Raw genomic sequence first — 12784 nt, forward strand, 5'->3', positions numbered from 1 at the left:
TCCGAGGCCTTCCGTTCTTGCTGCCCGGTGAGTACCGTTGCTGGGGTAGTATCTAGACAGGGTCAATTAATTTGTCTCTGGTCCGTGGGTTTGGGTACGCAAATCCAACACGAAGTGTCCACCTAGGTGGATGCGGGTCCTGACGTGTCTCTTTATGAGACCGGTATGTTTCGTACTGTTTCAGCAGTGCATCTAGTAATTCTAGTAAGTTCCGTTCTCGAGAAATTCATGTGTTTCTGTTCTCAGTATTCCAGGTAATGTTTCTGTCCGAACTGTTATTTTAAAATGTCATTTAATGTGTATTTAATGTCGTGGTATGAATGATTTGTTTTTCAGTCATTATTGTGTTTATCGTGTATTGTATTGTGTTCAGATTCAGCCTAAAGTATGCCTCTGTTCTCTAAGTTACGTCAGTTAAAAACCAGAAAAGGGCTGCTCGAGGAAGCAGTCCCTGTCCCGCCTAGGGACAGTCCAGGACATTTTATGTATCACAAGCATGGCTTAAGTGCCATAATATATCTAGATTTATGGTCTGATTATACCAGACATCTCGAAGAGAAATATAGATGGCCTGTATCAGGCACATGGGATGCCGAGTGCATCATGCGAGTAGAGGAAGCATTATGGAAAAAGAAAGCCAGACAGTCCCAGAAAGATGCCATCGAGTTATGGCGCAAAGAATCTCATAAAAGAACCGAAAAAGAAATCAGAAAAACAGAATTAAGTAGAGAATCCTCAGAAAGAGCCCAAGAAAGGGAATAATCGAAATAGGTGAACGAGTTAAAGCAGAACAGTCAGACAGACAGAGGAATGCCCTTATTAAGGGCATGTACCCTCTTCTTGCCGAGGGCTTGCCAAAAGCAACCCCGGAGGCATCCAGTAATTTTCCGCCATCACTAGTTCCGACTAAGCTACGTCATAAACCGACCGCAGCTGATATTTTCCTCTCGTCCTATCTGGACGACACGGTCCCAGAATATGCAAATCCTGCTCCGCCTGCTCCCGTAAATAATGTAATTCCTGTTCCTCCAGCCACCGGGGCACCCGTTACAGCACCTGTTACGGTACCCCCGGTCCAGCCCACAGTACAAGTACCCGCTACATCAGTCACTCTCCCAGCCCGTACAGTACACACCGACGATTCCAGTTTAGGAGCCGCGGGGGGAGGTTCTCCTCGTACCCCGCCTCAACACAGACGTATGATGCTACATGAGCTAGCATTACAGCGGTCACCCAAATTTCAGTCCGTTGCAGATATCAAGCGAGCACTTACCGAATGCCGTTATGATCCAGTCCCAGGCGATGATGATATGGTCTTGTATTCATTGCGTGTAAGACGGGTGACCGAGTATTTGGACACCCTGCCGAATATGAAAGGTTATTTAGACAGAATATATCGTTTCATCCGTACAGGAAGAGATCCAGAAAGTATTGGCGACACCATGGTCCAAAGAAAAGTCGAGATTCAGCTCATGATTTTAAAGTTTCTAATTAACTGTTTAATAAGAGAACAAGATTATCCAGGAAAAGACCCAGAAGAAATGAAAGTCCTGACCAGGTGGAGTGACCATATAGCCGAGGGAAGACACAAGACACAGAACAGTATAGAGAGTATGTACAAGAAAATCCGTAAAGAAATAGTAAAGTTACACGAGAAATGAGAAGCAACACAAGCAACCGAGAAAGAGAATGACTCTTCTACTGAAGAGGTAGACGACGAGAATCCTTCCAGAATAGCGTATGTAGGTAGAACTAGACTTTCCGACCGACATTCACGTCTAGATTACAAGACAACTGTTCCTTCTCCAGTTCCAGAACAGTGTTCTCTAGAACAAGTATTCCAAGCTACAGATAAAATTCTGAAATCACGAATAGGTTATAGTGAGCTCAGTACCATGCATGAACAAGAACTAGCCCGATCAGCAGTCCGATGGACTACTGATTCTACCACTTTTTCAGACGAAATAGTGGCACAAACGTTTCTGAAACTGCCCCCAGCCGAACAGCGACTGGTGGGTATGTATATGATCCAGCACCTCATCATTCTGTATGAGGGTCAACATTCCGATCCAGGTCCGTTACATGATGTATTAAACGAGTTACTACAGTACAGATGGAAAGGTCTAGGTACCGATTTAATTGGTATCATTCTAGAACAGCGCCACAAATACCGAACGTTCCTGAATCCGCATTTTGTTCATGTCTCACCCCCAGAAAGTAAATCATTCCATATAGACAGACAGCATCCGTTACGAGAAGTACACCCAGTTAGGACAACGGGTGGCGATCTAGAACGAGTATTTGTTTACACCCCTATTACAAAGATGGAACTCTTAGAGATGAAAAAGTTAGTTCCCTGTCATGATAAAGATCCAGCAGGGTTCCACCGTGAATTAAAAGACATGCTCCGTATGGGAGAATACACGTATCCAGATATCATTAAAATGTTAAAGGTCCTGTTGCCTGCGGGCATATATGAAAAACTCAAAGAAAAAGAATGGGAGGTGGGAGAGAAAAAGATAGATTGGACAGCTCTAGCAGCTGAAGATAATACACGAGTACCAGGTACCGGTCTTGGGGATAAATGTAAAGAATTACCCGAACTGTTGACACAAGTTTTGCCAAGATTACTAGCCACAAAAAAGGAAGACTGGGATGCCATCTCAGCCTGTAAACAGAAACCAGACGAAGATACTAGTGATTTTTATTCTAGATTCGAGAAATGTTTTATTATTAACAGTGGTTTGAAAACAAGTCGCGAGTCATACCCTCATCTTTTTGTTACTAAACTAGTCGAGAATTCAAGCCCACAAGTTAAAAATCGAGTTCTGAAAATCGAAAGTACCTGGCAAGCTAATACTCCGTCACAAATGCTTCAGATGCTCCAGTACCACCAGAACAGAATCAGGGAAGAGCAAGAACATGAAAGGAGACGTATGAAAGACACGAAAATGAAAGTATTAGTTGCACAATCTGTTCCCCAAGACAGTCAGAAGAGGGGTACGAATCAAGCCAGTCATCCTGCAGTTCCCGTTAAAGGGACCTGCAATTATTGTAAACAGCCAGGTCATTTTATAAACGAGTGTGCAGTTCTGAAACATAACATAGCTACTGGTAAGACTAAAGAAAGACCGCGTCCGCCTAGACAAGAACAAGTTACACAGACTTCTCAGTCACCACAGAATGCACAACAGACAGTTACAGTACCGCAGCCTATAGCTGCAACACAGCATGTTACACAGCAGATGTACCAGTACGCACAGTCCGAGTATCCAGAGTACCAGCAGTATTCATGAAACAGCCTAGAGAGGGAGGTAGGCTTGCCTCTCATCGAGATACCTGTAGATCAAGAGGGTCCCTATGTTCACAGTCAAGTATTAGGGAAAGACAGAAAGTTTCTGATTGATACAGGGGCAAGTAGGACTACAATCAGTCATGACGAGGTTCAAGGGGCTCCGCTCTCAGGCTCAAGAAATGTTTCCCCTGGATTTTCAGGAAAGCCAATTGTTAACGAGATTTCGAAACCAGTTTCTCTAGAAGTAGGTCCATTGTCCCGAACTACTGATTTATTACTTACGAAGTCATGTCCAGAAAATGTGTTAGGCATCAAGACATTAAAAGAATTAGGTGCGATTATATGTTGTTCTCCAGAAGGAATCCGTTTGTTTTTGAGAGACTTCAAGGGTCATTATGTATTACGTGATTTTGATCCAAGACTATTGAATGTACCGCAGCATTTATGGGCGCAAGGTCCAACTGATGTAGGATGTATGCAGATCACACCCCATCGTGTGACTCTGAAACAAGGTGTAGTGTTACCACGAATCAGACAGTACAAATTGCCACCTGAGGCTGTAGCAGCCTTATCCAAAATTATTGACGAGCTCATTGTTCAAGGAGTGGTTGTAGAAACTGACTCCAATGTATGTAATTCTCCTGTCATTCCAGTCATGAAACGTACTGATCCAAATGCACCTCCAGTTTATCGATTAGTGATTGATCTCCGAGGACTTAATAAATGTATCATTCCCCAGTACCCAGTAGTTCCAGATATTTCTTCCCTATTGACAGCCATTGATTCTGAAGCCACGTTCTTTACTGTCATAGACCTCAAGAACGCATTTTTCAGTGTCCCAATTCATCCAGACAGCCAGTTCCTTTTCGGATTCTGTTTAAATGGAAGGAGCTATAAATTTACACGAGCTCCTCAAGGTTTCACAGAAAGTCCTAGCATTTACAGTCAAGCACTTAAAAGACAACTAGACAATATTCACATGCCAACTGACACTGCCCTGCTCCAGTATGTCGATGATCTACTGATCACAGCCCGTTCTGAACGTGACTGCGAACGTGCGTCACTTACAGTTCTGTATTTTCTGGCCGAGATGGGGCACAAGGTGTCCCCTTCCAAATTACAATTCTGTGTCCAGCAAGTGGTCTACTTAGGACACTTACTGTCCAAGAGGGGTAGGCAGTTGACACCTGACCGTATCCAGTTAATAGCACGTCTTCCACAGCCCAAGACCCAGAAGGAGGTACGAGCTTTTATCGGCCTCACTTCTTACTGCAGACAATGGATTCCTCAGTATGCATTTCTAGCCAAGCCACTGATACAGTTAACGACACAGGAGGCAGCCGTATCGACTGTCCTCCCTTGGACATCCGAACATACACTTGCTTTTAATGAATTAAAGAAAGCTTTATGCCAAGCTCCTGTTCTAGCAACACCGAACTATAGTAAGCCTTTTACACTTTTTGTTACAGAACGTGATGGTACTGCATTATCTGTTCTCACACAAGATCAAGCAGGACAATACAAGCCCTGTGCTTATTTTTCAAGCACATTAGATCCAGTAGCCCAGGCTCTGCCTGCGTGCCTCAAGTCAGTTGCAGCCACAGCACTAGCTATCAGACAAAGTGATTCCATAGTATTAGGACATTCCCTGACAGTACAAGTTCCACACTCCGTGGAAGTTCTTTTAAACCGAACACAGACTCAGCACTTGACAATTGCACGTTTAACAGGTTATGAATTGACACTATTCCAGCCACACATAGAAATCAGACGCTGCAACGTTTTAAATCCTGCTACACTGTTACCGTCAGTTACTTCAAATCCTGCCACACATGACTGTGTGGAAGTTGTTAACACTATGACAAAGCCAAGACAAGACCTGACAGACATTGCATTACCTGATCCCAATCTGACACTTTATGTGGATGGTTCATGTATGAGAACAAGTACAGGAGAACTAGTAGCCGCGTATGCAGTGACTACTGAAACTGAAGTTATAGAGACACACCGTATTGACACTCTGTCCGCTCAAGCAGCAGAGCTAGTCGCTCTGACCCAAGCCTGCATACGTGCCAAGAACCTGAAAGTTAACATTTACACAGATTCACGTTATGCATTCGGAGTCGTACACGACTTTGGAGTGCTCTGGCAAGAGCGAGGTTTCATGAATTCTCATGGAACCAAGATTCAGCATGGTCTCCTTATTCAAGCTCTGTTAGATGCGATACATTTGCCGACAGCTATCGCTATCATGAAGTGCAAAGCACATACGAAAGTCACTGACATTATTTCCCAAGGTAACGATCTTGCAGATCGAACAGCCAAGCTCACAGCTCAGACTCCAGACATTCCAGTTAACACAACTCTGACACACACTCCAGAACAGACTACTTGTATGACAGTTAAGGACCCTACACAAGACGTACTAGACATACAGTCACATGCTACTCCCGATGAAATCAAGAAATGGTCCGAACAAGGAGGGGTCCAGACAGATCAAGGATGGTTGACGAAGGGAAAAGCCACATGGTTTCTCCCCGACTCTATGGTTCAAGTCATTATTAACACCGCACATAGTCCTGCACACTTAGGAGAAAAAGCCATGTTAGATAGTATTCAGAACATTTGGTTCAACAAGCATTTACGAGCTGCAGCCAAGCAGAAAGTCCGTACCTGTATGATATGTTGCCAGTTCAATCCAGGTAAAGGTGTCCCGGTGGAACAAGGTGGATTCCAACCTCCTGACCACCCTTTTGAGGTCCTCCAGATGGATTACATTCAGATGGAGCGATGTCGAGGTTTCAAGTATGTCCTCGTAGTTGTATGTGCTTTGTCCAGGTGGACAGAAGCATATCCAGTTCCAGATTACACAGCCGCGACCACTGCCAGACAGTTGGTTCGTGAATTCTTTCCCCGTTATGGACTCCCTAGGGTCGTGTATTCAGATAACGGCCAGCCATTCTCATCTGAACTTATGAAGCAAGTTTCCCTTCTGTTAGGGTACCAGTGGAAGTTCCATTGTGTACGCCATCCTGAAGCAGCCGGTCTCGTAGAGAGACATAATCAGACTCTGAAAATCCGAATTGCCAAAATATGTAAAGAAAAAGGTGTAGACTGGCTAGTAGCCCTGCCAGTTGCTCTATTTTATATGAGGATGGTTGCACATTCCAGATCAGGTCTGTCCCCGTATGAGGTCGTATTCGGCCGCCCCCCTAACATGTGGGGTACACCTAGACCCCGAAGTATTACAGATGTTTCCAGTAATATGCTGACAGATTACCTAGCTTCCTTGATGTCTGCCCTACACGCTTGTCGTTCACAGGTTGCCGCCGCATTTCCAGACAATACCGAGGTGAAACCGCATGAAATCGTTCCAGGAAACCTAGTACTTGTTCGGAACTTTGATCGTTCAAGTCCGCTGGAGCCCCGTTGGAAGGAGCCCCGTCTAGTCTTACTTACAACAAGGACCGCGGCCAAGCTGGAGGGCAGGAAAGGCTGGGTCCACCTGTCCCACATCAAGAAGTTTTATGGACTGCGTGAAAAGACTTTTGCTGAGGACTACCTAAATTCTAAAGACTGCCTGAAAACAGACTCTGAACTCAAGCCTCCCCTGTTAGAGAAAACTCCACAGCAGGAGTATAAAATGAAACTCAGGTCTAGTAAAATAAGTCAGCCAGTTTAATTGTCTAAGTCCCTCTCGGGTGAAACGGTTAGACAGGTTTCTGACATGTATGAGATAGACCCACATAGTGAGAGAGTTAGTCAAAACTCTAAAAGATGTATCATTATTCTATGTTTTCTTATGTTTTTGAGTCTTATGGTTTCCTGCACAAGTTATGCTTTTCATTTATGTTTTTCAATTTCTCATGTACATATGTTTTCCAACGCTACAGTAGAGCACACATTTAGTGATCTGCCTCCTCACGAGCTATCCTATCGTCTTGCTATGCGAAATAACACGTTTATCCGAATGCTACATTATTCACACCAGACCAGCAATGCCACTAATTGTTGGGTGTGTGGTCGACTCCCCCCTTTCCAGACACCGAAGGGAGTTCTGCCACTCTTTCCTTATCCGTTTTCACATAATGGTTCGTGTGGAGCATGGTCCACGTTAACGTCATCCTCAACTGATATGTCCCTTCTGAATAGCACATGTTTTCCAGACAAGCAAGGTCTTTCCCATAGAACAGGGTTAGATCTAGAAAATGAAGTATATGATTTAGGTAATTATTCCTCGAATTTCATGGTCCTGAATGTTCAGTCCGATACAACTCCAGATCGGCCTGCTATCTCAGTACTACCAGTCAAAGGCGAGTTATGTGTCAAAAAGAATGGTTCCGCACATGTGGGACATAGTGATTGTATTACTATTGTCGAGTATAGTGACAGTGGGAAATCTATTTTTAAAGCCTCACGTCATTCTTATTTTGTCTGTGGTCAGACCGCATATGTTCGTCTGCCCCTCGATTGGGATGGAACATGTTACATTGCCTTCCTACTGCCACCAGTTTTTCTAGCCCCATCCGATTATCATAGAAACACACATCTAGTACACATTAGACATAGAAGGGAGATCGAGTCCCCGATTGTCGATCAAACTGAAACTACTCTAGAACAGTATCAAGATTTCAATAAAGGTTTCTTCTTCTTTATAGGACCTATCCAGAATAGTAAGTTAATCCGTAGATTAACTAGAACTCTTGAAGCAGTAGTGAATGAGACTACTTCTGCTCTAGGTAACTTAACCGAAGAGCAATCTGCTATGAGATTTGTCGTGCTCCAAAATCGTCTCGTTCTTGACGTCATACTGGCCGATAGAGGAGGAGCATGTAGAGTCATCGGATCTAGTTGCTGCATTTTCATTCCTAAGAACGCACCGTCTGTTTATTCAGCTATAACCAGACTTCATAAAATTGCCCATCAGTTACACCAGAATCCAGGCACCTGGACATGGTCCGGTTGGCTCTGGAGTATAATTTCTGCCTGGGGATGGAAAGTATTGTCATTCCTAGGTATAGCAGTAATGATCATATTCAGTTGCTGCCTCTGTTTACAATGTGGCCCTGCGATTTGCGGCATTTGTGCTACATCCTGTATTCCTAGTCCTAAGTCCCGTTCCAAGCCAATTCGAGACGAGCAAATGATGCTGTATGAAATGATAGATGGTATCATGAATATTGATGTTTCCTGATGGAAACGTAGGGCACAAGGAGGGAATGTGGAAAAGTAAATTTTGCCATGTTCTGTGTCCCTACGTGTTCCCCATCCTATGTTATATGTGCATGATCGATATGCATATGTATCCCCCTATGATCAATTAAAGACGCAATTATAGTTGTGTCCAACTCTAGTATGTCAGTTTCCAGTTCTCGTGAAAGCTACGAGTATTAGGCCTATGTAAACTTATGTTGCCACGTTTCACAGTGTGCACGTTAATTCAGTAAAAGTCCCCGTTTCTAGGCCTCAAAAGGGCCCGGACACCAGATTCAGCTCCTGTCTCCTGAACCCTCTCCGAGGAGCGATACAGCCCCCACCTGCATCCCTGACCCTTCACTTACTTCCTGCCTCACAGTGCCCGGCTCGGCCTGGCTCTGCCTGCCAGTCTGCCAAGAGTATGTTATGCTTCTAGTTATCAGTCCAGCTCTCCTTCTCTGCATTCCTAAGCTACTGAATCGCATCAATAGTTTCAGTCATAGTCTAGCCTTTCGGTCTCCATGTAAGAGAAATACTGTATTAATGTTCATCGAATATTCCTCGCACACGCAATACATGTAGAATAATGCATGCACCAGCCTTAGTGTCAAGTAGCCTTTACCCTGATAACTTTTGGATTCTATCAACATGTTCTCTAAACACCAGATACCAGATAGGCTTTAGGTACATGTCGCTCTGACTCCGCAGACTTTAGTCTCCTCTTCTAGCGCAGAAGTCATAGCCCCCAGTTCTCCCTAGTAACACGTCATTGTCCGTTTGCGCGCACCACTAGGTTAGAGGTCCCGGCTCCTCAGGTAGCCCCCTCCATGCTTCCGCCCCATTCATGACACTTCTGTTACGTTTATATCACATGTCTATGTATACGCCCTGTACACGCCTCTTGTTACACCTACTTTCACCTACTTTCTGCCTTATCTTTCGCGACTGCTACGAACCACGCCCACTGCTACGCCGACTGTATTGAATGTAATGTAAATTGCTTTGATATATATACTAATGTATTGTTACTAAAAGTTAGCCTTTTTTTCCATTCCTGCCCCCGGCAGCTGCCATCCTATTCCCGTGCAGGTTGTCCTGTTCCTGTCCTTTATGATTTATTAAAACCTGCAGACTCAAGATACCTCGAATCCTGACTCTTATTTATTGAGCTATCTGTTTGTACGAGTATCCTGAAAAATAGAACCAGTATTTAATTATTTATTTACCACATAAACACACACGTACTATGGGGCATATTTACTGGAATTGTGGTGCGAGGAAGCAGAACATGTTGCCTTGTTGCGCTTCCCTCCATCACAGGGAAAGGGCAGGAATAAAGCCTATTTTTCCAATATGGTGCATTCCTGCCCGTTCCCCCCCAGGCTGGCTCAGTTTCAGCAGTCTAGCGCCAACGCAGGCGCCCTTGACCTGTAGTGCAAGTTTGCCTGTGTTGTAGGTAGGATTGTTTTTGTGCAGGACGGGTCACCTTTCTGCACAAGAACAATTTATAAAGGTGTTTCTTTCTTCCTATGTGCACTACAGAATGCAACACCCATAGAAAGAGGAAAAAACAAGGATAAAGTGACATATTTCTTGTCGTTACACCTCACCTGGGGAGGCGTAAGATTTTGAAGCATTCCCAGATTTACAAGTCCTTGTAAATCTGCGAATGCGTCAAAAACCATGGGAGTTGCTTAAGAACACCCACAGCAACACCCACGGACCGCTTCCCTTGAGCAGAGTAAGGTAACGCAGCGATTTACTCTGCTTTGCATTATTCCATATTTGTGAAGTCATCCAGAGGTTTGCATCGTGCATGTGCCGTGTTGTGTGGTGCAAGCATGAACCAAAGCCCTCATAAATATACCTCTATCTATCAGACGCACACAGACGGCTCTCCTCTCTTTCTCTCCTTCTCCCTCTCTCACACACACATAGACACACATATATACATGCACTTAAACCTTCTCTCACACATTCAATCTCTATCTGATATACTGGTGAATAACCCGATGGATTAATAACGTTTAATTGGAATAGCAAAGAGCCAGTAGCCAGGGCTCTGTTGGTTGAAGCCAAGGAATTGTGGATAGGGATTAAACATACCCATAAAAAGAATGAATTTGTTAGAATTCATTCCCACTAAAAGCAAAGCTTTATAACATATGACTAATACCATTCCCAGGCTCGAGTATTCATCAGTTAGCAAAAGAGTTCAGCAACAAAATGCTTCAATAGAAATGTGAGTCCAGAAATTGCTCAAAGCCAGGCTTGCCAAGGCTCAGTGTACCCTAATGCCGGGGCCAGTGTCGGAAGGGCGAGCTTTTTGGGCAAATCCTTCCTTTCTCAGTACAAACGCCTAGAAATATTTTTTTTGTCAATTTGCAAGTTTCATTTAATATGAATGTTATATGGAATGATTAATATACATTTATCTCGTGTGGTATTAATTGCTGTGGCATTGATGTGTGGCCTAGATGTGGGTGCACTGTGCCTTAGAGCAGTATTTACATTTCAAAAAGAGTCCACCGTAGTTCGGGGGGCATCTGGTGATGTGTCACCATTTTTCAATTACACGCCTCACCTTTTACAATCTGAAATCACTCCCCCACTAATACGTATGCAAATGTCGATCTTGTTTCTTTACCAAGTCGCAGGGGAGCTGCTAGCCTCCTTTTTAAATATTCATGAAGATTAAACTCGAGTAAAGCGAGAATTGTTGGTCGCGCATTTGAGGAAACTTCGGTCAAAGGCGCAGGCGAGCTTGGCAAAACTTTGTGAAGGCCATTAAAGACAGCAGACGAACATTCGAGGCCCCAGGGCTCGTCTAGTTTTCTGTAGAACACACATTTGCGAGTCCTAATTTCTACAAATTAGCGTCAATCACTGTATATAAATATTTAAACTGGGCACATATTGCAGAAAGTCATGTTTACCCACGCGAAACTCTGAGCCCTAGTAAAAAGGCCTCCTGGATGTTGTGTACAGACATTAAGAAGTTCCCTCTTGTGATAGGCATCTGTGTGTTCATGGTTTCCTGTTGATGGTTGTCCCACAGGTCCGTTTCGTCAGCAGCACCTGGGTGTTTGGGAAGCTCATGTGCCACCTGAGCCGCTTCGCGCAGTACTGCTCGGTCCACGTCTCGGTGCTGACTCTGGTCGCCATCGCTCTGGATCGACACCAGGTAACAAGAGTGATCTGAACGTACAACTATTGAGTTTGAAACATGTCAAGTGTACTCGTCTCCGGGGCATTCATTGAATTGCAAGGTAGGGGATGTCCAAAGAATGCCAAAGTATGTACTTGTACTCATACATACATAACTACATACATATATATATATATATACATGCATACATGCAAGTACGTACATACTAATGTATGTATGTACTTGAACTCATACATACATAACTACATACATACATACATACATACATACAAACAGGTACATACATACTAATGTATGTATGCACTTGTACTTAACCTTTTCCGTGCAGATGACGGAACCGCTCCGTCATCAGCCACGGTGGCGCTGTGCTGATGACGGAGCGGTTCCGTCATGGCCTGCCCGACGCGCCTGCACGGTGCTGATTTCGCGCCTGCGCGGCGCGTTCTATTGAGCGGGCGGGGCCATGACCGAACCGCTCCGCCATGAGCACAGCTAAACCGAGGCAGATGACGGAGCGGTTCCGTCACCAGCATGGGTGCGCTGCGCGGCCCCCCGCCCCCTTAGCGCTGCGGCGGAATAGCCGCCCCAGCGAAGGTGTTAATGGTGGGATAATCACCTCGTAGATCTATGAATATCCTGAGAGATTAGAGTCTGGCTTACCATTCTATTAGATCTTTATATGAATAGTTTTCCAAAATAAAACTGGACATGCGAACCATAAACAAACATGTTGTATGGATACCTGAAATGTAGAGGAAGAGGCAGCTACTAATAGAGAATTCCCACGGGGATAGTGTCCCAGTATCAAATACAACTCAGAATGACTCTTTCACTTACAAAGCAGAGGATTTTTCAATACTGACTCATTCTGACTAAAGCTCTCAGGGGATCATTTACATTTCAGCCAAGTGAGGGCGCTGTGGTAAGCAGGTGGACCTCTCTTCATGCTGAATGTGAGGTTCCCTGCCTCGACTAGAGTTGAGGGACCCACTGGATTCCCAGAGTGGAGCCTCAGCTGGCCGCACCATTAGAAACCCCTGACTCAGAGGCCAAATCAACATCTACCACCAGTTCACATTGACAGCCATCTTGGCTCATGGAAGCCAGGCCAACATCACTGATTT

General features: G+C 44.5%; 1 protein-coding gene across 1 annotated transcript in view; it reads left to right on the forward strand.

Moving 5' to 3' along the window:
• LOC144752027 (G-protein coupled receptor 83-like) overlaps positions 1-12784 on the forward strand; it is a 101874-nt gene that overhangs the window by 44227 nt on the left and 44863 nt on the right. Inside the window, exon 2 of the mRNA XM_078639986.1 lies at positions 11550-11675. Within this exon, the coding sequence (XP_078496112.1) occupies positions 11550-11675 (126 nt within the window). The remainder of the gene's footprint in view (positions 1-11549; positions 11676-12784) is intronic.

Source organism: Lissotriton helveticus, chromosome 4_2 (genome assembly GCF_964261635.1).
Source record: "Lissotriton helveticus chromosome 4_2, aLisHel1.1, whole genome shotgun sequence".
Classification (NCBI taxonomy): domain Eukaryota; kingdom Metazoa; phylum Chordata; class Amphibia; order Caudata; family Salamandridae; genus Lissotriton; species Lissotriton helveticus.